The sequence below is a fragment of the Eulemur rufifrons genome, chromosome 28, assembly GCF_041146395.1.
Source record: "Eulemur rufifrons isolate Redbay chromosome 28, OSU_ERuf_1, whole genome shotgun sequence".
Classification (NCBI taxonomy): domain Eukaryota; kingdom Metazoa; phylum Chordata; class Mammalia; order Primates; family Lemuridae; genus Eulemur; species Eulemur rufifrons.
The window spans coordinates 61,334,719-61,362,366 of NC_091010.1; the positions used below are offsets into that span (position 1 = coordinate 61,334,719).

The 27,648-nt window shown below is 46.6% G+C and overlaps 2 protein-coding genes across 5 annotated transcripts in view; one reads left to right on the forward strand and one right to left on the reverse strand.

The window, feature by feature from the left end:
• Nucleotides 1-8,696, forward strand: part of DENND10 (DENN domain containing 10) — a 28,886-nt gene extending 20,190 nt beyond the window's left edge. For 3 of the 4 annotated variants that reach the window (XM_069459971.1, XM_069459970.1, XM_069459969.1), the window contains 3 exons: nt 1,933-2,040; nt 4,210-4,304; nt 7,155-8,696. In XM_069459971.1, the coding sequence (XP_069316072.1) occupies nt 1,933-2,040; nt 4,210-4,304; nt 7,155-7,331 (380 nt within the window). In that variant the 3' untranslated portion in view covers nt 7,332-8,696. The remainder of the gene's footprint in view (nt 1-1,932; nt 2,041-4,209; nt 4,305-7,154) is intronic. The other variant, XM_069459972.1, reaches the window with a different exon arrangement.
• On the reverse strand, nt 7,346-27,122 carry SFXN4 (sideroflexin 4). Its single transcript, XM_069459973.1, has 15 exons — nt 26,915-27,122; nt 25,752-25,817; nt 25,260-25,334; nt 24,105-24,131; nt 23,967-24,021; nt 23,174-23,199; nt 22,044-22,097; nt 21,907-21,963; nt 21,328-21,393; nt 20,683-20,761; nt 19,645-19,760; nt 17,333-17,418; nt 15,505-15,622; nt 10,949-11,027; nt 7,346-7,389 (listed from the first exon to the last, which is right to left on the reverse strand). Exons 1-14 carry the CDS (start codon nt 26,951-26,953, stop codon nt 10,950-10,952), a joined length of 942 nt encoding a protein of 313 aa, XP_069316074.1. The 5' UTR covers nt 26,954-27,122; the 3' UTR covers nt 7,346-7,389; nt 10,949.
• Nucleotides 27,123-27,648: the final 526 nt, after the last annotated feature.

The window sequence follows — 27,648 nt, forward strand, 5'->3', positions numbered from 1 at the left end:
CTAATTTTTAAATTTTTTATAGAGATGGGGTCTTGCTCTGTTGCTCAGGCTGGTCTTGAACTTGTGGGCTCAAGCAAGCCCCCTGCCTTGGCCATCCAAAGTGCTAGGATTACAGCCACTACTCCCAGCCCCATTTTAACCATTTTTAAGTATATAGTTCAGTGGCATTAAGTACATTCATATTGTTGTGCAACCATCACCAAAATGCAACCTATTTTTAACTTGTAAAGTTCTAATCCTAAAAGTTTCCTACCAGTGATTTGATTTGAATATTTAGACTTTGATCCTTTCCATATTTTTTTCTCAAAGGAAAATTACAATTATTTTAAAATAATGTTATGTCTAATAATAATAGGATTCTAGGAATAATTTAATAATACGTTATTACTTATGCTATAAGAATGCTGGCTTTCTAGTGGCACTTTTTTTTAAAATTTAAGGTTATTGTGTTCTTTATACTTTTATGGTATCAAAAGATCCTTTCGTAAAATGACAATGATAACAAATGGTAGAGACTTTTGCTGTTGCTTTTTAAGTTATGAAATATTTGTTACATATAAAACAATATATAATGTTTATGCAAGTTATACAAAATTAAAGGAACACTCACAGACCCACAAGACAAATGAAAAAGTAAAATATTGTCAGTACTTTGAAGTGTAATACTTTCTCTAGGTAATTTATTGGGAATTAGAATTTCTGAACTATGAGGTATGCAAATCCACAAGTTGCTGGGTAATGCCAAATGTTTTCCTCAGGGATTGTACCAATTTACCCTCCCACTAGCAATACAGGAGAGGTCCCATTGCTTTATATCCTCAACAGCACTTGGTATTATTAAACTTCAAACTGTTGGAGCCTAGTGTGGTAGCTCATGCCTGTAATCCCAGCACCTTGGGAATCTGAGGCAGGAGAATCCTTTGAGTCTAGGAGTTAAAGACCAGCAACATAGCTAGACCCCCTCTCTACCAAAAATAAAAAAATTAGCCAGGTGTGGTGGCACACACCTGTAGTCCTAGCTATAGTCTTAGCTACTCAAGAGGCTGAAGTGGGAGGATTGTTTGAGCCCAGGAATTCAAAGTTACAGTGAGATATGATTGTGCCACTGTACTCCAGCCTGGGTGACAGAGCAAGACCCTGTCTCTTAAAATAAAATGAAAAAGTTTGCCAATTGGTGGGTGTACAATGATACTCCATTGTAATTTTAATTTGCATTTTGCTGACTTCTAATGAGGTTAAACATATTTCTACATATTTTTGCCATTTGTCTTTTTTCTTCTACAAAATGACTGTTTCTTTTGCTACAAGTTTTTATATATTTAGGATATGAATCTATTATTGGTTATACGTGCTTCAAAAATCTCCAAGTTTGTGGATTTTTTTTTCATTCTCCTCATGGTCTTGACGAACTGAATTCTTCATTTTAATGTATTAGAATTTATTAAACATTTATGAATTTAGGTTTTTATATTTTAGAAAATCTTCTCTATCCCAAGAATAGAAAGATATTCTTCTATATTTTAAATGTTTGTTGTTTTCCAGTCCAAGTCTTTACTTGGGATTATTTTTTTGTATAGTGTGAGAGTTTAGTATCTGGTTTAATTTTTTCTCCATGTGAAAAATGGTTTCTCCGTGGAGAAAAATGGTTACTCCTGGGGCTACTTATTGAAGAGTCTCTTCCTCTCTTCAGTATCAGGGATATCATTCCGTTATGTCACATTTTCTCATACATGAGTGGGTCTAGGTTGTGTGAATTTCTTCAAGCAGCTGACAATAAGATAGTTTTAATAAATGCCATAGGGTATAGCTAATGTTCCAAATAAATAAAGCAGTGAAGAAAAGTAGCTGATGAGCTTTTAGACTCAGTTCTCTTTTGATACGTTCACAGTATTTCTTCCTACTCCAGTAATGATGTTCATCTTTGCAATGCAGGTTATGTCGCTGGGTTTGTAGACTTGGAGGTGAGCAATAGATCAGACCTCTACGATGTGTTTGTGAATCTGGCAGACAGTGAGATTACCATTGCTCCACTTGCAAAAGGTTAGTTCTCTGTTCTCTTCTGTTATTGACACAAGATACAGGCCAAGCAGTTGTATTTCTTAGGCTGATTCTCTAAAACCATTGTTTTGAGGGCCTGCTTACCCACTCTGCTGAAGCCAGAGGGATTTTTTCTGTGTCTAACACAAGCATTTATTCTTATAGATGTAGACACGTTAGCAGTACATCCTGGGTGCTTATGCTGCATAATATATGTTAACAAGTTAAATAGTCCACTCATCTTGTTTTTCCACTTTTCTCTTTAAACAAGGTGTGTTATCTATTGCTATATAATAGATCACTTCAGAACTTAGTGGTTTAAAACAACAAATATTTATTATCTCACAATTTTGGTGGATGAGGAGTGACTTAGCTGGGTGGTTCTGGCTCAGGATCTCTCATGAGGTTTCAGTCAAGATGTTGTCAGAGGTGGGCATCGTGGTGAGAGCCTATAATTCCATCTTCTTGGGAGGCTGAGCCAGGAGGATCGCTTGAGGCCAGGAGTTTGAGACTAGCCTGGGCAACATAGCAAGACCCTGTTTCTACAAAAAATGAAAAAAATTTACTAACATGGTGGCGCACCTGTAGTCCCAGCTACTCGGGAGGCTGAGGTGGGAGGTGAACTTGATCATGCCACTGCACTCCAGCCTAGGCAACAGAGACCCCATCTCTTAAAAAAAAAAAAAAGATATCACCAGAGTCATCTGAAGGCTCACCTGAGGCTAGAAGTCCACTTGCAAGCTAACTCACATGGCTGTTGGCAGGTGGCCTCAGTTCCTTGCCACATGGGCCTCTCCATAGGGCAGCTGGCTTCCTCAAGAGTGAGTGATCCGTGAGAGAAGGAGGCCACCGTGCTTTTTATAACCTAGTCTTAGAAGTCCCACACTGTTTCTTCCTCCAGGTGCTCTGTGTTAGAAGCAAGTCACTAAGTCCAGTTGACACTTAAGGGGAGAGGAATAAGTCTCTACCTCTCGAAGGAAGGAGTATTAAAAGAGTATGTACACAAGGGTGAAATACGAGTCATGTATGGAAAATCTTTTTGCAGGATGTCTTAGTAAGCACAAGGGAATGAAAGTGTTCTTGGAGCTAATGATTAAGAAAGGGTGTTCTAGTGTCATCCTAGAAATTTTAAATTGTCCTAAATTATAGCTACGTGAGGTAGAAAAGACTGGGTTACATGTGTGTTGAGCCCAGGGCACTACCAGATACTGGTTTCAGGTGGGATTACTGACAATAGCTTTAGTGTTGTCACATACTTTCTCCTAAAAGTGGGGACAGCTGAGTGCTCGCTCATTAGGGATTTTTGTTAGATAGATTCTGATTATGTGAGGTTTTATCAAGCAACCTCAAATTAATAGTCCCATAACTGGTTTTAATTTGTTTAAAATGACAAATATATTCTTGATCATGGTGAAAAATTCAAACCATGGAATCAGATCTTTAGGAGATACTGCCTTTTGTAAAGCCAAACTGATGAGAACTGGCTGTGGCCAGGGTCACTTAAGCAGCTGAAGTGTTAGGACTGGAGAAGGTGGCCCTCGCCCACTGCCCTGTGTTGCTCTGAGGCTACAAAATGGGCTCATCCCAGTCAGGGCCACTTGATACAGTCTGTCTCTTGCAGAAATTTCTGTTAACCTCCTTGCCGCAGACTGTAGCAATATATGTAATTAATGTTACTTAGGTTGTTTCCTTTGCTCATTTCTAAGGACCGTAACCCACCAAATGCTTGGCTGGCTTTTGCAGAACTGACACGAAGCTCTTCTTGCACAACATTCCCGACAGAAAGATAAATTTCCTAACTGTGAAGACCTGAATGAGAAAGTCAGGCTCTTGGCTTACAGTCACAACTTAGTTGTAGTCAGAATTTTTCATTCGCTTTTGTCTGGGAAGAAAAACAAAAAAATTCTTGCCAGGTGGGTGTGAAGGGGAAATTTGATTTGGTATTGATGTTTTTATGTTGGCCATGATGTAGAAATCATGATTACATTATGCCTTATCTCCTAACGTGTGGTCATGTTTGTGTTTAGTGACAAAATAGAAATGTAGGGGATTCTCAGCTGCTTTTTGAAAATTCCCTCAGTGTGGTCTTTCAAGTTTTCAGATAGATGGCATGATTATTTTTTATTATGTAAACCTCTAAGTATTTACACCTGTTGTTCTTGATCTCATCAGAGGCCATGACAATGGGCAAACTGCACAAAGAAATTGGTCACCTAATTGTTCAGTCTGCAGAAGATCCAGAGAAATCAGACAGCCAGGTTATACAGGTAACTAATCTTCCAAATTACTAGGAGTCCTGCAACGCTGTCGCTGGAGCTGTGCACCTTAGCAGAGTGGGGGGTGTGGGAAAGGCCAGCAAGCAGGTGCACAGATGAGGGCCTGCAGGTGGCCAAAGCGATGACAGACCAGCTGGTGTGGGTTGCCCTGTCCCAGTCAAGCTCCAGGGCAGGTATATGCAGGGGCTGGCACTGAAGCCAGCCGCTAACAGTGAGAAATGTAACTGCCAGGAGGTCTGGAATGCTTTTCTGCACCAGCTAGTGCATCCTTTCCACCTGGGAGAATTTTCACAGAGGAACAAACTGTAAGGAGAAGGTTGCTGCGGAGCACAGGGAGCTAAATAGATTGTTGAAATTTAGTTTTGTTATGTTATCTCCAGGACAACAGAAATCACGTCATCAGGCCCTGGCCCACGTAGCAGGCTCTGCGATCACACACTGGAGACTGGTTCCTCTAGGGGGTCCACCTGTCAGGCTGACCAGAGTCTGTGTAGACCAGTTGGTGCTGCTACCTCTGCCCTTGCCAGACTGGGATGGCAAATAGGTTTCATTTCCTATGCCCCTCACATGGTGACCACGGCCTGCCCAGCCTCTCCACTCCTGTCTGTTGCCCCTCTGCATTTGCCCTGTTCCCAGCTCCTTGCTCCTCTCCTGAGGGATGTACCTGCAGCCTCACCTCTCCCAGGTCCTGCCTCGGCGAGACCCCCGTCTCATACCCTGAGGCCTGGAAGGACTGTCTGCCCCATCTGCACCTGTGCCACCTGGGGCCCTCTGATAAGCAGGCTGTACTCACCTGGTCCAAGCGGTGCGTTTATTTTAGGCAGTGTTCACTGAGGTCTGACCACGTGTCGGGCATCGCACTGGGCAGGGGGATGCAGTGGGAGCAAAGTCGCTGCCCCCACGGAGCCTGTGCTTCAGTGAAGTAGATGAACAGCAATAACAAATGACAAGATAATTATGAGCCGTGATAAATGCCTTGGCAGGAACAAGGGGCTGAGATTGAGAACATGGGGGAGCGGGGAGACAGCTCTCTGAGGAGAAAGGGGACGTGTCAGTGCTGGTGGCCTGGCCTGCTGTGGCTAGAAGTAGACGGGTCTTATCCTAAGGACCTGAACACAGACTCTGAGGATGCTTCTTTCCTGCCATGTGAATCGTCACTGCCCACCCGTCCCCCCGTCATTACAGTAAAAACATTTATTCTGGCTGGGCACGGTGGCTCACGCCTGTAATCCCAGCACATCAGGAGGCCAAGACAGGAGGATCGCTTGAGGCCAGGAGTTCAAGACCAATTTGGGCAACACGGTGAGACCCCATCTCTACAAAAAATTCAAAAATTAGCTGGGCATTGTGGTGTGCACCTGTAGTCCCAGCTACTTGGGAGGCTGAGGTAGGCGGATTGCTTGAGCTTGGGAGTAGGAGGTTGCAGTGAGCTATGCTTCTGCCACGGTACTTTAGCCAGGGTGACAGAGTGAGACCCTATCTCTAGAAAAAAAAAAACACTTATTCTTACAATGTAGGTAAAATATATTGAGTTTTGAATCATTATGTTGTTCATGGACTAAAAGTACATGACTCAGTATATTGTACATAGATGACTCAGTATATTATATGAGACCTTGGGGAGAGCAAGTAAAAGTCCTCGGTATATTATAGGGGTTCAAAAATATCTGAATGAATTAATGGTATCAGCAAATCAGGAAAAACTCATGATTTTAATGTAAGTTTTAGTGAGTCCTCAGGTGCCCAAAAGGAATAAAACCTTTGTTCCAGGTGCTAGGTTAGTTATTTCAGGTAGAAGAGGACTTTTGGGAAGAGAATTCAAAAAACAATAGCAGCGTTTCTCAAAAAGTTAAAACATAGAATTATTACCCTATGAATCAGCAATTCTGTATCTGGGTCTGTAACCAAAAGAATTGGGAGCAGGGACTCAAACAGATAATTGTGTTGCTTAATGACAGGGATACTTTTGAGAAATGTGTCATTAGACAATTTTGTTGTGCAGACTCATAGTGTGTACTCACACAAATGTAGACGATGTAGCCTACCACACACCTAGGCTACATGGTGTAGCCTGTTGCTCCCAGGCTACAAACTTAGCCAGCATGTGGCTGTACTGGACACGGTAGGCAGATGTAACATAGTATTTGTGTATCTGAACATATCTAAACACAGAAAAGGTACAATAAAAATACAATGTCATAATCTTACGGCACCACCCTGTGTATATGCAGTCTGTCATACAAAACGTCATTATGCAGCACATGACTATACTTGTGTGGAAATGCTCATAGCAGCATTATTCATAATAGCCAAAAAGTAGAAGCAACCCAAGTGTCCTTCAACACATGAATGGGTAAGCAAAATGTGGTCTATCCATACAATGGGATATTGTTCAGCCTTAAAAAGTAATGAAGATCTGATACATACTACAACATGGATGAACCTAGAAAACATGTTAATGAAAGAAGCCAGACACAGAAGGACAAATGTATGATTCCACTTACATGAAGTACCTAGAGGAGGCAGACTCACAGAGATAGAAAGTAGAAGAGGTTACCAAGGGCTGAGGGTGGGGGAACGGGAAGCTACCGTTTAATGGGTATAGAGTTTACCTTTGGGATGGTGAACAAATTCTGGAAATAGTGGTGATAGTTGCAGACCACTGAATTATACACTTAAAAATGGTTAATGTGGTAAAAAAAAAAATCTGTGATTTTTTTTAAAGTTTGTTTCATTTTTTATGAAGTTAGTCTAAACAACTTACAAATAGCAGGAAGAATTCTAGAGAATATTCAAATTTTTGAATACTAACATGTTGCATATTTTCCTTTTCAATTAAAGGACATTGCCCTAAAAACCAGAGAAATCTTCACCAACCTGGCACCATTTTCAGAAGTTTCGGATGATGGAGAAAAGCGAGTCCTCAATTTGGAGGCCCTAAAGCAGAAACGGTTTCCACCAGCAACGGAAAACTTCCTTTACCATCTAGCAGCAGCTGAACAGATGCTGAAAATCTGACTCTGACAGATGTGTCACTGATGACTGATAGAAAACTTTCACTCTGATTATGCATTAACTGTGTAAAATATTGAAAATAACAGAGAAAATGTTATATTTTTAATGATTTATTTGAAAGTATTGAGATTTGACTGATTGAGATTGACTTTTCCTTAAAAACACTGAAGCACATGAAAACACTTCTGATTTTCTCCTAGCTGATTAGTCTCCTGCCTATGGTCAGTGTTAGACAAAGTGCTGTAACTACTATATATAACGTTATAAAATGGCCCGATATCCTGGAGTAAGAGAAAAAAAGCTGTCAGGTTCTTGTGCAAATCACAAAGAATGCAAAAGCCTTCGTTATTATAAGTTCCAGTCTGTCTCATAGTGTAGCCATAAACTAATGGTTTACTTTCAGAAAGCTGCCTGAAATTTTGCTTTGCATTCTTCTAGGAAGAACTTTAATCCCAACTGAGGAACTCTACTTTCTGAGCCAAACTACTACGTTTTCTGCAGAACTGTCTAGAAGATCATTCAAAAGACCCTGCAGTTGCACTTTCATGTAAAAGAAAAAAAAAAGCTTTTTACCTGGCCTTTGAACATTTTGCCTATATTGTGCATACATTTTATACTTGAGTAGACAACTTTAATAATCCATATTTATACTGTTGCAGAAGCAAGCATTTGGCAAACTTAAGCCATTAGTACTCTTTAGTTAATCTAGTTGCTAACAATATTCTTTTGAAAAAAATGCCAGTCCTTATAAGGTAAAATAAGAAGCCCATTTTGAATAGAAACATCTGTAGGACTAAAACAGTGACTTTATATAGTTGGTAAGGGAGTATGAGAATTAACTCCTTACAGGGGCCAAAACCAGAGAATGTCTTCAAACAACTTTGGTGAAAGTAACGTGGCGACATATCAAGGTAACTGTTCTTTTGCAGTTATGTACCTTTTTCATAATTGGAGACCTTAAAATTGCCAAATAGGCATGGAGGTCTAAATTATGTACTCCTTATTTTATGTGTATTCATTTTAATTATGAAAGATGATTTTTCACTCAGTACTGATGTCCTTAGAAATCTTACCTGGAAACATGTTTGTAAAAATTTTCTTTACTGGATCTTTCATTTTTTCTTAGTATTAGACATTTGTTAAATAAAAATTAAAAATAGCCTTTTCCCCCCCTCTTTTGGTGGGGAAAGGGGAAGACGTGAAATGAGATGATGTTTACTGAGGCAAGCAATTGAAAATTAAATCTGCACTTTATGAAAATGAATACTAACATCTTTTTCATTTTTTATGTTACCATATAATGATCAAAGTTGTTAAAAATTACAAATTTATGATGCAGAAATAAAATGGAAATATTTTGATACCCAACAAACTTTTAGGTAGGTGAAGAACTGTGCCCATTTTCTCTAATTCTCCCCACTCCAAGCAAACAAAACAAACTTTTTTTCAATGGTGAAAGCTCTAGGGAATCCATAAAATACCTATTGAAAGTTAAAGCCACAACTTGGCTGTGCCCCTTCCCTCCTACTGGAGCCTGCCACCATCTGCTTCCTGGAGAGGCCTCTGTAACTTCAGTTTCCTCTCCTTGGAATGTGCCTTTACATTTATACTCAGTTATCTGTTAATGGCTAAACCTCCACCTGGAGCCTTCGCCCATCTTTAATTTTGTTTGGTGTAAGCCTGTGGCCAGACTGAGTCATCTGGCAGATAATTTTTATTGATTTTTTTCCTTTTAGGATGTTGTGAAACTTTTCTTACCAAATGTGGAAATAACCGTCGTTCTGGCCTAGGGAAAGCTAAAAGCCACAGATATATTTTTTGGTGATTCAGGGTAGGATGTGTTGGAGACATTCCTCTAGGCCACATATGTTTGGGTACCTGCTCTGTGCCATGCCCAGTGCTACTCTGATGGGCAAGACAGTCTCTGTTCTCAAGCATGCACCGTGCACAGTCTACTATGGGAACAGGATTCCAAACAGGCATTGCACTGAGATGTGGCCAGTATCAGGTTACCCAATTCAGTTGTGGATCCTGGAAGGCCTCCTGGAGGGAGCAATCAACGTCAAAGTCAGACCTGAAGCATAAGCAGGCATTTGCCGGAGCAGAGGGATCAGCCTGTTCCAGCAAATGCCCAGAAAAGAGCCCACAGCCTGTGGGAGGGACTGGGTGTGGGTCCAGAGTGAGGGAAGGGAGTGGCCAGAGGTAAAGGGAAAAGCTCTTGCTGGACTTGATCTCCAGCGTTTAAGACCATTCAGCAGGTGTGGTTCCTAAGAGCAGGCGGGAGCCCAGACTGCAGGGAGCCGGCAGGAGACAGCCGCTGGCCAGGCAGTAGCAGCCGGGGTTGCTGCTGGGCTGCACTGGAGCCGCAACAATGGACATGAAGAAGTGGCTTCAGAAGACGACTATATTGGGCCCCATCTACTGAATGGGGTGCAGGGAGGGCTAGGTAAGGGTGCCACCAACGATCCTGTCTGACACAACTAGCGTCATTTCCTAAGATTGAGGGGGAGAGCTGATCTCAGGTCTGAACAGGTTGAGTGTGAGGCGTCTGTGGGACATCCAAGCGGCAAAGTGCAACGGGCAGCTCAGTGACCGGCCTGGGCTCCCAGCAGTGTGGCAGTGCAGTGTTAGTGGGGCACGGATGACATGGATGAGAGAAGTCTTAACAGAATGGGAAGCCGGGCAGAGACCGTGAGGGCAGACAACGCTTTTAAGAAGTCTGGCAGGCTGGGCGCGGTGGCTCACGCCTGTAATCCTAGCACTCTGGGAGGCCGAGGCGGGAGGATTGCTCGAGGTCAGGAGTTCGAGACCAGCCTGAGCAAGAGCGAGACCCCCATTTCTACTAAAAAAATAGAAAGAAATGATTTGGTCAGTCAAAAATAAAAAAAAAAAGAAGTCTGGCTATGAAGGGGGTTTGCTTTTTTAATGAGGCAAGTGACTCATTAATGCAGTTTACATGCTACTGAGAAGGAACCCGCAGAGAGGCTGGAGCCAGAGGGACAGTTAATCTCACATAGAGGACAGGATGGGGACAGGGGAGGGCGGTTTGCAGGTTTGGTGCCTGCTAGGAGGTTCCACTGCTGGCCAGTCGATAGCCCTGGTTTTCCCAGTGAAGGAGGAGGCAGGGTCCTTTGCCAGTGAGGGGAAGGCGCAGGGTGGAGGGTGGCAAAGATTTTAAGTAGTTGTCTAGAATTCAGTAAGCCAAGTAGGGAAACAGGATTGCTTTGGGGGTTGGAGGCCTTAAATGGCTCCCCAGACGGGTCATGCATGTTTATCCTGAGCCAGGCTAGCAACTTCATGCCTGTGTCCTGGGCACAGTGGACCCTTTGCCTTTACTTCTTCAAATACTCAACTGGAGACCAGTTTATTAGTGATTTCATAGGCTGGTCCTCACTGCACCCGTGGCCTCAGCAGCCCTGTGGGGGTGTCAAGACAGGACACTCTCCCACTGTCTTCTCTGGCCAGCCTTAAAGACACACCAGCCAGGAAACAGTCTCAGCACGTGCAATCTTAAGTCATCTTGTCAGTGCAGACACCTCCGGGGTCTCCAGGGGACCTTTGGCAGAGTCCTCAAAACCCTGAAAGGTTTTCAAGCAGGAACAAATTCACCTAAAACTTACCCTACACCCCTCTGTTATAGAACAGTTCTGTTTCTTCCGTTGAAGACCGAATTGCCTTTTCAAGATTACTGCATTGTATCTGAAAAACAGTTAAATTCTTAATATTTATATTAATTTTTCTTGCCTTAGAAGCTAAGTTAAAAAACAACTCATTTTCTGAAAGCAACCATTTCACAGTTATCTTTTTCAATGGTGTTTAATGTATAGCAAAAAAACATAACCTAACTTCTTAAAAACTTTTTAATGGAAAATTCAATTACAAACAAATGTAGAAAGAACGTAACGGACCCTCATCACTCAGCAGTAACTTAACAATCTGCAATCTTATCTCATCAAGCACTTCCCATACCCAGTAATGGGAGTTTTTTCTTGAGTATTTTAAGGCAATTTTTAGATGTGTGATTTCACCTAAATACTTCCATATGAAATTCCAAATGATAAAGATTTTAAGATTTATATAGAAATATAGTTATATAACTACTATGCCACTATCATACCTAACAAAATTAGCAACAATCCCCTAATATCATCTAGCACCCAGCCACCTTTCCCGTCTAGCAGGGCTGTAGATGTACTAGCTGGCCCCATCACAGTCCTCGAGGTTCCGGACCTGCAGGGCACGGCAGCCCGTGGTGTGTCTGAGGAGATGCTCTGGGCAGGGGCCTAGCAGAGCCCCTCTTGGCCTTGGGCTCTGCAAGTGGCCTTGGCCACCCCAGCTGGGACCAGGAGGCGGAGCCCCCACCAGCCCAGACCACCAATCAGGCACCTCCATGCCCACCTTGGATCAACAGAGTATTTTCAAGGTCCAGCAAGTCTTGGTATTTGGGGTTGTTATGGCGAGACTGACTCCATAATTCCTGCCTCTACTCTAGCCTCTGGGAGTTGTGTCCCCTTCAAGCTGTGCCTGACTCACCCACTGCCTACCTCCTGGGCCTGGCAGTGCAGGCCCCGCCATCCTGCCAGCCCGTGCAGCCCCACGTGCCCTTTCAGCCATCCTGCACCCTCCACAGGGAATGCCCTCTTCCCTCTCCCATCTCTGCCTGTTAAAACCCATCCATTTCTAAAGGCTACCTCCTCCATGAAGCCTTCCTGAGTCAGCTGGAAATTCCTTTTTCTCTAATCTCCCCATAGCATTTCAGTCATGTTTACTATTAGGTAACAATTGTTTGCATATATGACACACTACTGTTCCTGCAAACGCCTGTGGCAGTCTCGCCTGTGGCAGTCTCAGAGACTGCCACCTCCTCCCTATATGTTTCTCTTCTTCCACAGCAGAACTTTAAACAGATCCAGAGTAAACACCTCGCTTCCCAGCCTCCCCTGCAGTGAGGCTCAGCACAGGACCAAGTTCTGGCCATTGTGATGGAAGTGGAAGGGTATGGCAGTGTGGGCTGCGGATGGCGCATCTTGTGCCCTAAGGACGATGGCAGCGTGCTGAGTTGGAAGGAGCCAGGTCCCTGAGGACTCCATGACACAAAGACACCTTACCTGGACCTCACACTTTATGGAAATAAGAAATCAACTTCTACCTTGTTCAAGGCACTTGTGCTTAGATCTCAGTTAAGACCAAACGTAATCCTAGCTAACACAGAGCCCTTCCTTCCTGGGTTCTCGTCCTGGCTATGGGCATCACCCTGAGCCAGAAACCTGAGTGCCCCTGACCCTTCCTCTGCATCACTGCCCTGAAACTCCCAACCCGAGCGCTCCCAAGTTCTGGCTCATCCAGTTCAAGTATTTCTCTCTAAGCCATCAACATGGACCAGTCCAAGCTCCGTCCCCTCCAGCCTGAGTTACTTCCATAGCCCCCCAACGGCCCCACTGCCATCCAGGATCCAAAGAGGGACCTTTCTCGAACACAACCTGAAGAAGGCACTCGCCTCTGGAAACACTTCCCTCCCTGCCTCCACCACAAAGTCCTACCACGGGATGGGACCTGGGAAGCCCTTCACCAACTGGCCTGGGCCCGGGCTCCGGCGCCAGAGCCTGCCACGTCATAGCCGAATAACGCACGGGGGATCACATGCCTCCCCTGAGCCTCAGCTTCTCCCTCTGCAAAATGGGACTAACAAATCCTACTTTGAAGAGCCACCCTGAAGACAAGAGACTGGCACAGTCCCCAGGACACAGAAGGTGCTGGATAAACGGAAGCCACTCTCGGTGGAAGTGGGAGCGCGTGGTGGCATCCCCTCTCCCACACTCCAGCCACATGGGGACACTGAGAACCTCTCTCCATGCCTTCGCACAGGCTGTTCCCTTCCCCGTGGCCCCAGGGCCCCACAGTGCTACCTGGCGTGTCTCTATTCCGCCACAGTCCTGCTGCAGCTGCGGTCTGTCCTGTACACAGCTCTCCCTCGGTGGCCTGAGGAACCAAGCGCAGCTCATGCAGCCCCGTAACTGTAAGCCAGGTGGCCGCTGGCTCCAGAAGGCCGGTAAGCGGCATCAGCCCACAGAGGGGAACAGAGGATGGCGGTGGGGAAGCGGGAGGGCTGCCTCTCGTCCCGGCCACCGACAGCATGTCCTGGGCCCATCCTCTCCGGAAAGGAGCCCGCGTGCCTGCCAGGGCCCGAGCCGCAGAAAGAGGCCACATTAGAAAGAACACACAAAATGTGAGGGCCAAAATGACAGCGTGAAGTAGAATCTAAGTACTCCTGACGCTGGAAAATGAATCCCGCTGCCTGTAATGACTCAAATCTGTAGAAAACTGGAAAGAGCCGGGGCCAGCTAGTGCCACACACCGCAGAATCTAGATTCCGGCTCCTGCCCAGGTCACGGGCCCGGGCTCTGTGGCTCCCATTGAGCAGAGCCCCCGGTGGCCCAGATGGCACCACTTCTTTCACAGCTGCCCCCTCAACGGCAGACGCAAGGGCAGGGGCCACCCACCACTGTGTCCCGGCACCCGGCGCCCAGTCTGCTGGGCAGGCCCTCCGTCAGCGTTTGTGGAGTGAGCACCGGCGTGGGAGGAGCCAGGGCACAGGGCTGGACGTCACCGAGGTCTACAGGCCCCCGGCAGCCGGCCGGCCGCTCTGCGCTGGTGCAGCGCCCACGCAGTCAGAAGTAACGTGTCCAAAAGGATTCATCTGTATTGCAATTTTGACAAAGAGTGTTCAAATAGGTGGGCCTGTGAGGATTAAATATATTTTTTCCTTCTAAAATTCCATGAGATGCTGCTCTGTTCCCCTACCCCCAGAGCAAGTATAACTATTTAAATTAATTTAAAACTTATACATTACATGCTGGCAAGGTTGCCTGAATTAATGATCCTATAAACCTAAATCTATAGAATTTCAGTTCTGAACAAGATCCATAAACATAAATGCTTTTGAAGGCATTTCTGTTAACATCAGTGAAACGAGCACTCGAAATTTTCAGCCAAGAAATTGCTAATATCTGCTAACATCAATAATGTCCTTGACAGCCCCTAGAAATTTATGGCAGAGCTTTAGGAAAAAAAAAAACAAAACTGGCTTTCTGACTTAAAAAGAAAAAGTCCTTGATACCTAGTAAGCAACAACTCTTTGCAGAGATACTATTATCTTCACCTCTCTTTAACAGATAAGGAAGTTGAGCTAACTGAGCAAGGTCACAGAAGAACCGGGACTTTGAATCCAGGCAGTCTGACTCGTCATAAATTATACTATGTCATAAATTATCTGCAGAACTGAGCTGTCCAATGCGATGGCCACTGGCCACATGTGAGTGCTTAAGTTAAAATTAAATTTAAAATTCAGTTCCTCATCACACCAGCCTCATCTCAAGTGCTCAACAGCCACCCCCCATGTTGGGTAGCACAGATCTAGAACATTTCCATCACTGCAGAAAGCTCCACTGGAGGGGGCAAGGGTATAGAATATCATGGAGTAAAGTTTCTTTAATAAAATATCTTTACAAGGTTTTTTTATGCCCCAGAAAAATGTTTATGAGATATTGTTAAGAAAAGTAGAATCCAAAACCGCACGAGATGTAGGGGATAGAGTTATTAATACGTGTGAATACCGTTACAGTTCACCCTTGAACACCACAGGTTTGAACTGCGTGGGTCCACTCACCTGCAGATTTCCTTCCACCTCTGCCACACCTGAGACAGCAAGGCCAACCCCTCCTTATCCTCCTCCTCCTCAGCCTACTCAAACGTGAAGATGAGGATGAAGACCTTTATCACTACCCACTTCCACTTACTGAACCCTAAATATATTTTCTCTCCTTGGGATTTTCTTAATAACATTTTTTTTTCTCTAACTTACTTTATTATAAGAATACAGTATAATAACACATGTATAAGATACATTAATCAACTGTTCATGTGTTTGGTACGGCTTCAGGTCAACAGTAGGCTGTTAGTACTTCGGTTTTTGGGGAGTCAAAAATTATACTCAGATTTCTGACCACATAGGGGGCTGGTGCCCCTAACCCCGATGTTGTTCAAGGGTCAACTGTATTTTGTTTTATACTTTTGTAAACTTTGTAGATTTTTTTGGAAGGAGAATAATTTATTTAATTTTACTCTCATAACCATGAAATAAAAAACCTCTGAGCGAAAGCCAAATGAGGGCACTTACCCGCCCGATCTGCGGAAACATGCTAAAGGACACTGGCACCATCAGTCCCATCACCAGGGTAGTGCAAGACAGTTTTACAGCCCATAACGACCGTGGATTTTTCAGGAAAAACCGGGTCCTGTAAGAGATAAGGCACAGCTCCCAGATGACACTAAACTCTCAGGGCCATTTCAGAGGGTGGCCGTCTGCGCTCGAGGAGGCAGGCCCCACCTGGCTCCTACTCAACTCACCAGCAGGCCATAAAAGCCGCTGCACTGACCGAGTGCTTGGTCTGCATCGGGCGCGGCGTTCAACGCGTCACCTGCATTTGCTCACCTGCTCCCCCCACGCCTACGAGCTTTGTGCCATCATCGTCATCCCCTCCATACAAAGAACGGAGGCACAGACTTGTGAAGTTGGGAACTTGTTCAGAATCCCATAGCCCAAAATGATAGGTCAGATTCTAGAGCTGTTGCACTTGACCTGGGCTATCCTGACATGGATGTGACATTCTGACCTTGACCTTTGGAGAGCATAAGAGACACAGATCAGGGTCTGGTTGAGGCTCTACCACTGACAGACCCTGTGCCCTCGGGGGAGCCACTTTCCCCCAAGGAGCCCGAGGGTTTTTTCAGATGCAAAATGAGGGCATTGAGTTGGAAGACCCACGAAGGTCACTCCAGCTTGGATACTATCTACTCTCCTGGCTCTGGGATGGTGTTTCTGGGAGGTCGCTTGATGGCTAGGTCCTTCCAGACACCCCCATGTCTTTGGGGAAATGAGGACCATCTTTCCCCACCAGGCAGCCTGTGCCATTCATGTAAAAGGAGCTCCAACTTCAAGGCCAGCCAGAGCAGCCCGGGAAGCACCTGACAGAGCAGAAGTCTCTGCACCCATCCAGCAGGGTCAACCTTCGGAAGGAACAGGGGGCTCCGCCCAGGCCCCTGCCCCTGCTTCCTGGACATGTGCTCCACGTGTGGTTCCAGAGGGGGCTTCCTGGACTCACCACACTGGAGAGGGTCAGGGGGAGCAGCAACGGGCATGTGACCCAACTCGGGCCAACAGATTCCTTCCCTGGGAGTCTCTGAACTGAGGGGATGACACTCCTGCCTCCCCTGGGGCCTGCTGTGTTTTGTCTCTGATCAGGAGGCTGTGAGGATATGAGCTGGGAGTTACCAGCAGTTGTGTCCCTCCTCACCATGAAGCAGCGAATCCGACAGGAAAGAAGGAAGCCTAGATCCACGAGGGAGAGGAAGAGTGTGCAGCAGTGGAGCCTCTGTTCAAGCCGCTGCAGGCTCCGCTCCTTGCCTGTTCCGGTACCTAAACCCCCTCCCTCCGGCCTAGGCTCTCATGGCTCGGTTTCTCCCACTGGCGACCACAGCAGCCCTGACTGAGCCCCCGGCCCGCCGCCTCTCAGGTCATTTCTTGCTTCACAAAAGGGATGACAGTCTACTGAATCTGGGGCCACTTAACCTAATTTAAAACACGCTGAGAATGGGGGTGGGGAGAAGACTTGAGCAATATTCACAGCACATGCGAGCTGGGAGGACCTGCAAACCATCCAAACCCATCATTCTAGAAGTGAGGAAATGTGCCTCGGCAGGTCCCTGGACACGCCAAGGACAGAGCTAATCGAGGACAGAGCCTTGGCCGGCGTCCAGGTTTGATGGAAGACGTACATCGGAACTGCCACGCCTGCCCAAATCAGTCCTACTGTCGGAACTGCGGTGACAGTGCTTGTGGGAAGATTACTGAGGCGACCTCTTCCCACCCCTCCGAGCAGGGTCAGGATCTGACAAGTTTTAGAAGGATTTTGACTGCTACCCAGGGAGAGGAGTGTATCTCTTACCTTTTAAAAAAGTAAGTGAAGACTTCAGGAATAAGAGCTGAGGTCCCAAACAGCACTGCCCTGGATATGGCTGTTTCGTGGACAGCCTAGCGCAAATGGAAAGAGAGCTTAGCATGGGGCACAGGATGATTTCCAGGGATCCTACAACTCGTGCCAGAGATGGGCCAACAGCAACTCCCCTTTCTCAATTAGAAAAATAACGCACTCGGAAAGAGGTGACATTCACACCTTGTGTATGCCTTTCCAGGTGCAGGTGTGTGGAGGTCAGCTGGGGTTGGTACCTCCCCCTTGCTCCGCAATGGCCTCTATCTGTCTGCCAAACCACCCCAAATAAACTACCCACTAAGTACAAGCAAAGGCAGCTTCCAGACAAATCCTCACTTAGAACTCAATGGCAGCCCCATTGGTGGAAACACTGGATTTGCCATTGAAGTTTGTTCCGTATTTTCCCTTCAACCCAAGACTCTGCCACTGGCCTCCTGTCCTGAACCGGCTTCTCACTGATTCCCTGCCGGGGAGGCACCCTCCAAAAGCCCAGCTCTAAGTACAACAGTGTGACATCATACCCACATGGCCACTGTCCGTACCCATCCTTCACCTGTGTAATCAAAAGTGTTGTTCTGTAAAATTTTATTTTGCAGATATCTATCTATAGTTTCTAATATTTTGTCATCTTTTCTATAATGTACATTACTCCATATATTGAACATTAAACTCCATTATATTAAACATTTAAACATATAATTTACTGTATGGGTTATATGCACAAAACTATGTATGTTTGAGGACACTTTAAAGGACTTTTAAGGGAAAAAAAAATTTTTTTAGCCCCAGGAATCCTAAAGACAGATAAGGGAAGTTGTGACTATAAGATGGCTCACATGTTAGCTTTAGAACCCAGTCCCCGGGGAAGACAGAACTCCACAGTCGCACACTCCTGTGCTCAGGAGGAACCCGCACCCCACCCCCACCCTTCCCTGAACTCCCTTCCTTCCACTTCCAGCTTCCCATGACTTGGCTACGACCTTCCCAGCCCTGCTCTCTGCTCACACCTCTGCCCAACTGGCAACACACGCGCTGGACGGGTGCTGCTGCCCCTGAAGGGAATGTCTTCCCCCCACAGGGCAGGGGAAGCTGAGGAGGGTTGTTTTACAAATAAGGTTTCAGGAATGTAAAGTAAAATCGCTCAACATCAGGAGGAAAGTGGCTGCTGTTTCCACGTCAGTGGGGCGAGTCCTGCCCTCTCCTTGTTTGTCTCCAGTGGAAGGGGAAGATGGTCAAACGGGATACCTGTCATTAGGAGGCACCGTCTGCGACTGAGTGGCTTAGGAGGCCAGTCAGGGGAAAACAACATCAACTAGTCGCCTGAAATCTGATCAAAGGTGCCCTATTACAATCAGATATTGCTGGTTACGCAGTTTCTGAAATTTTAGTCAAAGAAAATAAACCTTCCAGTGACAGGGAAATGATAATAAACCTTCCAGTGACAGGGAAATGATAAAAGAACGCTTAACGCTTACGCACAGTCGCAGACACTCTTCCTTAGAGAAAGATAAACATTTTTTTTTTTTTTTTTTAAAGCATGCCATTAAACCTTTTCTTTTACGGTAACCTGGCTCTCATGCAAAGAAGTTCCCCTGGTGAGAAGGGCCCCAGAGAGACAGCTGGGAGACTGGTGCTCCGGGGACTGGCGGCTCTCGCTCATCAGTGTCTGGGTCTCCAGAGCCTAGCATGTGCCTGGCAGGCAGGAGGTGCTTGAGAACACCTTTTTTTTTTTTTTTTTTTCTGGAGACAGAGTCTTGCTCTGTTGCCTGGGCTAGAGTGCTGTACCGTCAGCCTAGCTCACAGCAACCTCAAACTCCTATGCTTAAGCAATCCTTCTGCCTCAGCCTCCCGAGTAGCTGGGACTACAGGCACACACCACCATCCCTGGCTAATGTTTTCTATACTTTTCTAGTTGTCGAGCTAATTTCTTTCTATTTTTAGTAGAGACAGGGTCTCGCTCTTGCTCAGGCTGGTCTCGAACTCCTGACCTCGAGCGATCCACCCGCCTCGGCCTCCCAGAGTGCTAGGATTACAGGCGTGAGCCACCGTGCCTGGCCAACCACCCTATTGGTTCTGTGTCTCTGGCGAACCCAGACTCATGCCCCATCCTCCACACATCAGGGGACAAAATCTCTCTCTCAGCACACTGAGGGAGGACGGGGTGAGGAAGGGTTGAAGGCTGACGTGAATTTGTCACCAGCTCTCAAATGGAAACATCAATTCTTTGCCCAAAGGGCAAGAAGCTATAGCTCCATCGTGCCCCTTACCTTTCTCCCGGCTCTTCTGGAATGGCCTATGACATTGCCTTCTTTGTCCATGACCTCAATACCTCGAACGGGCTCAAAACCCCGGGATGCAAAGACATTCATGGCGCTGACGTGCGCTGTAGGTGTAAAGACGAGAGGAGGATGCAGCAGAGGGATGAGACCCGGTCCAGCCAAGGAACGTCTTTGCAGGTTTCTGTCTGCTTCAAGCCTCTTTCTCTGAAGGCTGCCCTTTTCCTGACCCTTGGGTGGTCACCTGCCACAGGCTGGGCCAACCAAGCGCTCACCTGGGCGGTGCAGAAGGCTCAGCACAGCTGCCCACTCAGCCTTCGGAACAGCTTCCAGCACCCTCAAGGCCCAGCCCAACTCCCCGACAGGATTCCAGAAGAAACCCCAGGATCCTTGGAACACACCCCTCATCTTTGCTTAAGCTGGCTGGACCAGGTTTGTCTAACATACTAGTAATTTCCCCAATGTCCCTACTAAAGTTGGTCTGCCAACTCTTCAAGCTGCTCTGATTCCTAAACCCAAATTTGGAGCATGGCGTAGTGAGCTTGCAGGTTGGCAAACTCAAAATATTCAGCTAATATCTCTGCTACTCTGCCTGGAGTTCAACTACCAGGCTGGATCTCTGTGCTACCGCTTGCTCGCTGTGCAACTCTGGGCAAGTTACTTAACATCCCTGTGCCTCCTTCTCCTCATCTGCACATGGGAATAATAATACTTCCTCCAGGTAAGCTGTTGTCAGGATTAAGTGAACTCATGCACATAGAGCATTTATACCAATAGTCTTCAAAACATAAGTTGAGTTTCCAGGCTTGTATGCATTCTTTGGCAATTAATGGAGTATCTACAGAAAGTGTCACCTCTCAAACCAAAGACCTAATTTGGGCTTGGGTAGGGGGCCCCAGCAGGCCGCAAATGGTTCCTATCATCGGTCACAATGTGGCCAAGGGACCCAGGTATCTCTGGAGACAGAGGAAGACTTGCAGACCACAAAGACAAGCCCTAGACTGCATGTTCCCAGCCCTTCCTGCTCACCAAGAACGGCGACAGGTAAGGCTCTTCTGATCCAAGGGTTATCCAGGGAATATTTCATTTGGACCAAATAAGGAATAACCTAGAAAATAAGAAAGAACCATTATTGCATGGGACCAGAAATACGCTACACATACTCAACAGCAGAGAGCTCACCCTGGCCGAGTGCCTGTAACAGGCTGCACCATTGCCAGTGCTCTCCACGTATGTTTGTGTTTTAATTCTTACAACATTGAGGTGCTCTCCCTGCTCATCGCAGGAGTAAACAGGGGCTTTGAGAGGTTATGTAAACTTGTCCAGAGTCACAGGGTCATTAAGGGTTTAAGCCAGCGTGGGAACCCAGACTTGTCTGACACTAAAGTCTTCGCTTTTAACCATTACTATGTCTTGACATCAGAAGCAATACATAATTCATACAACATGTTTGTGTAGCATAAATTAATTCTTTAAAAGACATCAGTACTGAGCACATGCCTAGAAACTTAGAATGTTAATGTGATTATATTGGGGTGACAGGATTACAGGTGACTTATTTCCTAGTCATATGTTCTAAATTGTTAAGTTACATAAATTTGTAATCAGAATAAATAAAGCTTTTTTTTTATTCTAAGGAATAAAGAAGATTTGACAGATGTTAAAAATACTTACCCCAAAGAAGGTTGAAGAAGCAATTACTCCTGCCCCTAGTATTATACTTTCTGGTGTATGACGACTCTAGGGAAAGAGAAGAGCACATATTTAGCAAATATCACAGTTTTACATAGCAAGGATAATTTATTTTTATTTATTTTTTTTTTTACTTCTTTTTTTTTTTTTTTTTTGAGACAGAGTCTCACTCTGTTACCTGGGCTAGAGTGAGTGCCGTGGCGTCAGTCTAGCTCACAGCAACCTCAAACTCCTGGGCTCAAGCGATCCTACTGCCTCAGCCTCCCGAGTAGCTGGGACTACAGGCATGCGCCACCATGCCCGGCTTATTTTTTGTATATATATATTTTAGTTGTCCATATAATTTCTTTCTATTTTTAGTAGAGACGGGGTCTCACTCTTGCTCAGGCTGGTCTCGAACTCCTGACCTTGAGTGATCCACCCGCCTCGGCCTCCCAGAGTGCTAGGATTACAGGCGTGAGCCACCGCGCCCGGCCAAGGATAATTTAAAAAACTACAAAAAACCCCAAAAGAAATAATATAACAGAACACTGCATGCCATCTGGGTCTCAGAATACTCACGTAACTCGCGTTGCCGTTGAGAATGTTGAATGCCGTCGTGTAAGCATACAAGGAAACCTGCAGGAGAGGCAGAGGTGGCACATTCTGGTTTCAAGCATAATGGAATTCGGCAATCATGAGACAGAAACAATTGCTACCTGAGGTAAAACAGCAGACATCATCCCTTTTGCTGGCATCATCGACAAAAATACCTTTTAAGAAGAAAGTAGAGCAGAGTTACACGTGCTTTGGGGGAGGGAGGGCTTTCGGGAGCAAAGAACTTTCCAGGGGAGAGGCAGGAGTGAGCCCCCTAGGAGCTGGGGCAGGAGAGGAAGGTGGCGGGTGCAGGGGGCTGCCACGCAGAGGACAAGCCAAGGTCGAGTGAGCACCTGCCAGGCACCGAAGTGGCAGCTCTGAGGACACCCAGGAGCTCAGTGGGCCCTGTCTCCAAGGCCTGCAGCCCGCCTGGCAGCCAAGGGGTAGGCATTTGCCAGGGGAGGCAGACACGGGCCAGTGATGTGAGCAAAAAGCACATCTGAGAGCCAAGGTGGGGCAACCTCGCTGCCGGGCAACTCCAGGTCCCAGGCGAGGGGCTGTATCGAGGGAGGACTTAGGGAGGGAAGGAAACAGAGGATTACATGGGGCTTGCGGCAGGAAGCACCTCCTAACTCACTGACCTCTTCTACAGAGCTCTGGGCATACAGGCTGAGGATCCCTTACCCAAAATGCTTGGGACCAGAGGGGTTTCAGATTTTGAAATTTTTTGAATTTTGAATTATTTGCTTATACATAATGAGATACCTTGGGGAGGAGGCTCAAGTCTAAACACAAAATTCATTTATGTTTTGTATATACCTTATACATACAAACTGAAGGTCATTTATACAAAATTTTTATTAATTTTGTACATGAAACAAAGCTTTGACTGCCATGGAATTTTCTACTTGTGGTGTCATATCAGTGCTCAAACAACATTTTGGATTTTAGAGCATGTCTGATTTTCAGATTAGCTATGCTCAACCTGTGGTAGGTATTCAAAAAAAAAGGATGACCTTGTGACGCTGTGGACCTTCGAGAGGTCACCCACCGGGTAAGTGGGGCGAGGTGGGGGCTGGGGGAATGCATATATACATGAACAGCAGCCAAGGGTCATGGGTGGGGGCCCAGAGCCATCTATCAGGCAGTCATGGGACACGGGTCCAGAGCTGGAGGGACAGTTGAGGCTAGGATACGGGTGGGCATCTTCCCCACCCCCTGGTCTCCTAACAGTGGGCGGCAGCGTACTCACCGTGGGTGTCGTGAAAAACAGGAACGCTGGCAGAGGAGAGAAGAGCCGTCAGCGCCTGCAGCTGCCCAGGCAGGAGGAGCAAGGGCGCCACCCACCAGAAAGCCACTTCCCCGGCCTCCTGAAGGCACAGACCTCAAAGGACATTTTTTTACTCATTCCTTTTTTCCTAATAAAAATATGAACTCTGTGCATAAAATTACTATACCTATGGCAAAGCCAAAACAGCACAGTACGCAGAAAGACCTAACCCAAGGCCTTTTTTTTTTTGGGGGGTCTGTGTTCCATCTACCATCCTAATTCTTTTTAATGAATTATTTAGAGTTTGAATTGTTGGATATTTATGTTGTTTCCAGTGCCTTGTTTATAATATATACAAAATTATAGTTGGAAGGATCATGGATTTTATTCCTCTCATCTTAGATACGGTGAAAATGACAGTGAATACTAAATGGTCTCCTTAATACTAGCACTTATGAGCTACAAGTTCTGGAACCAGGAAATAATCGTTATGTTCATGGGGCCTGATGGAGCAGGGTGGGACCCACCCGCAGGCCTGTCCCCTCACTCCGAAAGCCCAGAGCTTTCCACAGCACTGGACAAAGCTCTGGGCCCTGAGCCTGTTCTTCTCCACCAAAAACCCCGGACTCCACAAGCATTCTTTTTAAGCTGTGGTGTCAGACTCACCGTCAGAAATCCTGCTAGGGGGGAAAAATTAAAATAAGGCAGGCAGAGGTTTCTCAGTGTTACAAACCACATCTTCCCAACCCGCTTCTAAAAATTAGAACCAACTCACCCGCAGGTCGAAAGAGAGTGGGGAGCGGTTTGCCGCTGTCGGGATGCACTGTTGACTTAGAGGGGAGACGCAAGGTTAGCCAGATGTTTGGTTTTGTTATTTTAGGAGGTCAAAAATTAGGACGGGGCTGAAACTTACAAGACTCCTCGTCCAAGCTTCTTGTATCTAAAAATGAAAAACATAAAAATATAAAAACAACAATAACAAAGCAATGGCTTTTTTTTTTTTTTTTTTTGAGACAGAGTCTCACTCTGTTGCCCAGGCTAGAGTGCCGTGGCATTAGCCTAGCTCACAGCAACCTCAAACTCCCGGGCTCAAGCGATCCTCCTGCCTCAGCCTCCTGAGTAGCTGGGACTACAGGCATGTGCCACCATGCCTGGCTAATTTTTATATATATATATATTTTTAGTTGTCCGGTTACTTTCTTTCTATTTTTAGTACAGATGGGGTCTCACTCTTGCTCAGGCTGGTCTCGAACTCCTGACCTCGAGTGATCCGCCTGCCTCGGCCTCCCAGAGTGCTGGGATTACAGGCGTGAGCCACCTCGCCCAGCCAGCAATAGCTTTTAAAGGTGGCTCAGTAGCAAAGCATCTTGCCAGTGTCATTTCTGGGGTCATCTGTGCCCAGCCCTTCAGAGACTGAGCGCCAGAGCTGTTTTCTACCACATGGATGGAACAAATCAAAACGAATGAATCTAAGGAATTAGCCTTGGAGAGGACCAACTTAACCCTCACATGAGTTCCTTACCCCTGCTCGGAGCAGGCTGTATGTAGACAATGCCACTATGCCATTAGCCAGGTGGCCTGTGACACAGCCAAGCTGTCAGCCCAGAGGCCCCAACAAGTTCTTAGAAAGCCAAGTTGAACATGCGAGCTTTCCAGTTTGCCTTGCGGGACTGGTGGTTGTGAGCTAAGGAAAGCCCTGCACACTGCAAGGCAGATGAGGAGAACTCGGTTTGAGCCTGTGGGCAGGCACGCTTGCTGGAACGGAAACCAGATTCTGACTTCAGAGGCCTGCCTGAATTCTGGAGTTTGCCAAGGGGCTCCAGGAATCAACTACAGAGAATTCCCACTAGTATCCATGAGGAACACTGCTCTGTCTGGTTTATGGGATGGAATTCTAACTACATTTAAAAAACTAACCCAGTTTTGAAAAGCTGGTCCCCTGGGTGGTGTATAACGACCACAAGATTGACCACCAAAATTCCACCCGATTTCAGACCACGCAAGCAGACACATCTGAAGGCAAATACGCCCAGTCTTGAACCAGGCACACCTGGGCACACAGACATACCTTTTGGTCCTCCAAGGCGTGTCTGGATGCATCTTCATTGGTGAATAACAGCTCCCTTGCTTTTTCTATTTTTTCCTATAATCAGACACCAAGAAATCAAGCAATGATGTCGACATTGTTCGTATTATGTCCACACATTTAGGAATCACAAGCTCACTCACCAGCATACAATGTATTTCAAATGTATACCTGATTTCAGTGCCACATGGAGCCTTAGATCTCTACTCCCTGAGAGGTTCCACGAGGACAGTCCTGTGTGTCACTCAGATTTAGGCCTCCCGTTTCCTAGACAGCCCCATTAGCTTCCCCGCAGGTGCAGCCACACACCCCTCTATTTATCACCTTATGATCTAACAAGCTCATTCAGAAGGAACAAAAACAAAATAACATATAGATTCTGTTACTTCAACTGCTTGTAAAAGGAACACATGGTTTTCAAGTTTGAAAATAAAATGTGAAATTGATTATCTCCGAAAACAAGAAAATACTTACAACTGAAACAAACAAATTCAAAGGATCTAATAATTCTGTCCACTGAAGAAATCGTCGAACAAAAGACTTAGGAGAGAGAAAAGTACCAGAAAGGTTAACAACAGCAGAAAACCAAAGACATATGGTAATAATGACCGTTGACACTTTTTTTGGAAAAACTACTAGGGCCCTGTCCTGTGACCTGCCTTTAACCAACATCACCTCCTGGGAACCTTCCAATCTCCCCATTTCACAGGTGAGGAAGCTGAGGCTTAGAAGGGCTAGTGAGTGTGATGAGCTCAGGGCAACACTGCCAGGAAATGGCTCAGCAGCAGTCTGTGCTCTTCACCCCTCAATGGCAGATTGCTCCTGAGGGTTAAAAGCCCAGATTTTGGGGTTCAAATGGGCCTACGTTCATATCCTACATATGACTTCGAAGCAACCACCTGGAAAGGTCTCTGAATCTGCTTCCTCACTCTCAGGGTGTGGTAAGGTTGAACTCTAGCAATACGGAATTGGGTGCCCCTGTAGGGCTCAATAAATGCATCTGGGTTCCCACGTGCAGAAATCAGGCATGGTTTGCTTCAATAAGCCCCAAGCTTTGCCCTTACTGATTATATGTTGAAATGTTAATATCTTGCACCTGTTGGGTGGAACGCACTCTATTAAAATTAATTTCAGTGTTTCTTTTTACTTTTTAAATGTGGCTACTAGACAATTTTAAATTACCTAGATGACTGACATCATATTTCTATTGGACAGCTTCGCCCTGGACGCTGCAAGGAGGTGAGGCCTGCGTTACTTCCTGTCTAAGGGTGGCTTCCCAAAGCCTCAGGGTCTCACCACGAGTGACTGCGCCTACCAAGGTGGCAAGCCCTGTTTCTCTCCAATCTCCTGCTCAGCCACAGCTTAGGCAGCAGAGAGCAGACACCTGTGAGAACTGGATTCCTCCAGGAGATCTGCATGGTGACCTTGTGGCCATCTGCAACCTTGAATTTCCCCTCCGTGCCCTCTCGCGGCCTGCGCTAGGAACGCGGGTGGTTCGCGCTCCAAGCCCCTCTCCGGGACGAGGAAAGGGAGGCGTGGGGCGACCACGTGGCCTGCCCAATGTCTCCCGGCCTGACTCCGCGCTGCCTGGCCCACGCCCTCCCCGCCCCTAGCCGCACGGGGGGCCCGGGCCGTACTTGGCGTTCCGCGATCCAGAAGCGCACGTTGGGCTCCATGTGGGCGGCCGCGCCCCTCACCCAGGAAGCCGCCTGGCCCTGCGCTTCCTCCTTCCCGCGACCTACGTGGTGGGTGGAGTGGCCGCCGCCGCCAGGCCGGGCGCGGAGGAGGAGCTGGGCTCGGTGCCCCGCCCCGGGCCGCGCGCACCCGCGTTCCCGCCCCGAGTCGCTGCGCGCCCGCTGTTCTGGCGAGTGAAGACCTCCCGGCCGTGCTCTCACATCACGGCACCTACTGCCAAGACCCTGTGGACACCCCGCAACCTCGCCCCGTGGCCATGACCCTCGCAAATCCCTTCAGTTGACCATGAAGTCCAGTGTACACGGTATTGGGCACAGTCGGGGCCGGCTGCGTAATTTGCACGGCCCAGCGAAAACTGAATATGCGGCACTGTTTGTTCAAAAATTGCGAATTTCAAAAAGGCAACAGAGCATTACTCCAAGCCTGGGCCCCGAGCACAGTGCACACTATCCCTCAGCCCGAGTTTTTCCCAGTGTTGGGGCAAGTCCAGTTTCTTTATTGAATACATGCGTTCCCTTCCTCCTCCCACGTCCTTCCCCAGCACTGGGATGGGTGTCGTGCGTATGCACTTCAATGCATGGAAGCCAGCGGAGTGTTTAGCATGTCCAGGGGTCCCGAAGAGGCCTGGGCTAGGGGACCCAGCACACCATTTAGTGTGTGACCCTGGTCAAGTCAG

What these genes read in the sequence shown, in the direction of transcription:
- SFXN4 (XM_069459973.1), bottom strand. Translation starts at nt 26,953, where the DNA reads ATGGAGCCCAACGTGCGCTTCTGGATCGCGGAACGCCAA. An exon ending in AAGCTTGGACGAGGAGTCTT is followed by an intron (nt 24,022 to 24,104) that starts GTAAGTTTCAGC and finishes CTCCCCTCTAAG; the next exon opens with TCAACAGTGCATCCCGACAG. An exon ending in TCAACGGCAACGCGAGTTAC is followed by an intron (nt 21,394 to 21,906) that starts GTGAGTATTCTG and finishes CTCTTTCCCTAG; the next exon opens with AGTCGTCATACACCAGAAAG.